Source organism: Penaeus monodon, chromosome 27 (assembly GCF_015228065.2).
Source record: "Penaeus monodon isolate SGIC_2016 chromosome 27, NSTDA_Pmon_1, whole genome shotgun sequence".
Taxonomy (NCBI): domain Eukaryota; kingdom Metazoa; phylum Arthropoda; class Malacostraca; order Decapoda; family Penaeidae; genus Penaeus; species Penaeus monodon.
The window spans coordinates 19763247-19763791 of record NC_051412.1 but is presented as its reverse complement, the minus strand read 5'-3'; the positions used below and the strand labels follow the sequence as shown (position 1 = coordinate 19763791).

Sequence of the window (545 nt, the reverse complement as noted above, 5' to 3'; positions counted from 1 at the left end):
CATGAGTGTGCCTCTGTGTTTTAACAAAAAGAAGTCTACTAAACCAGGATAGTGGTTACACCTTCCCTTGACATCAAGACAAACTGAAAACTGAATTGGACACCAGAAGACAGAAATCACCAAAGGGTAAGCTCAGTACTGGAGAAGTTTTGTCATATATATTTTTTTTATGTGCAAAAGGTCATGCCAACACCTTTACTGCAGAAGGGAATTTATCTGGAAAGGAACCTCTTTACAAATTAATGCCAATCTGCCACATCTCCATCCACTAGCTAAGCTGTCTCGTCCCAAAAAGTGAACACAAAAGCCAGAAATCACCCATGATCATTTAAGAAGTGCACTATCAACTACCTCGGGCCCATCATCAGCTGCGTCTCCCTCTAGGCTCGGCATGTCAGCTCCCACCTGGATTGAGGACAAGAGTGAAAAAGGAAGAAAGCTGTGGGTCTGAGAATGGATTCCCTTGCCACATTCATCTTCGCTTCATACACTAATCCCCTGCTATTCTCTGTGTTGTCTTATGAGGAGATTTACATTCATATACA

At 42.4% G+C, this 545-nt stretch overlaps 1 protein-coding gene across 1 annotated transcript in view; it reads right to left on the bottom strand.

Annotated features, from left to right (window-relative positions):
- The window catches only part of LOC119590664 (longitudinals lacking protein, isoforms H/M/V-like), a gene marked incomplete at its 5' end in the record, with an annotated part of 13501 nt that overhangs the window by 5423 nt on the left and 7533 nt on the right, over positions 1–545 (bottom strand). The window contains 1 exon segment of the mRNA XM_037939344.1: positions 352–405. Coding sequence (XP_037795272.1) covers positions 352–405 — 54 coding nt within the window.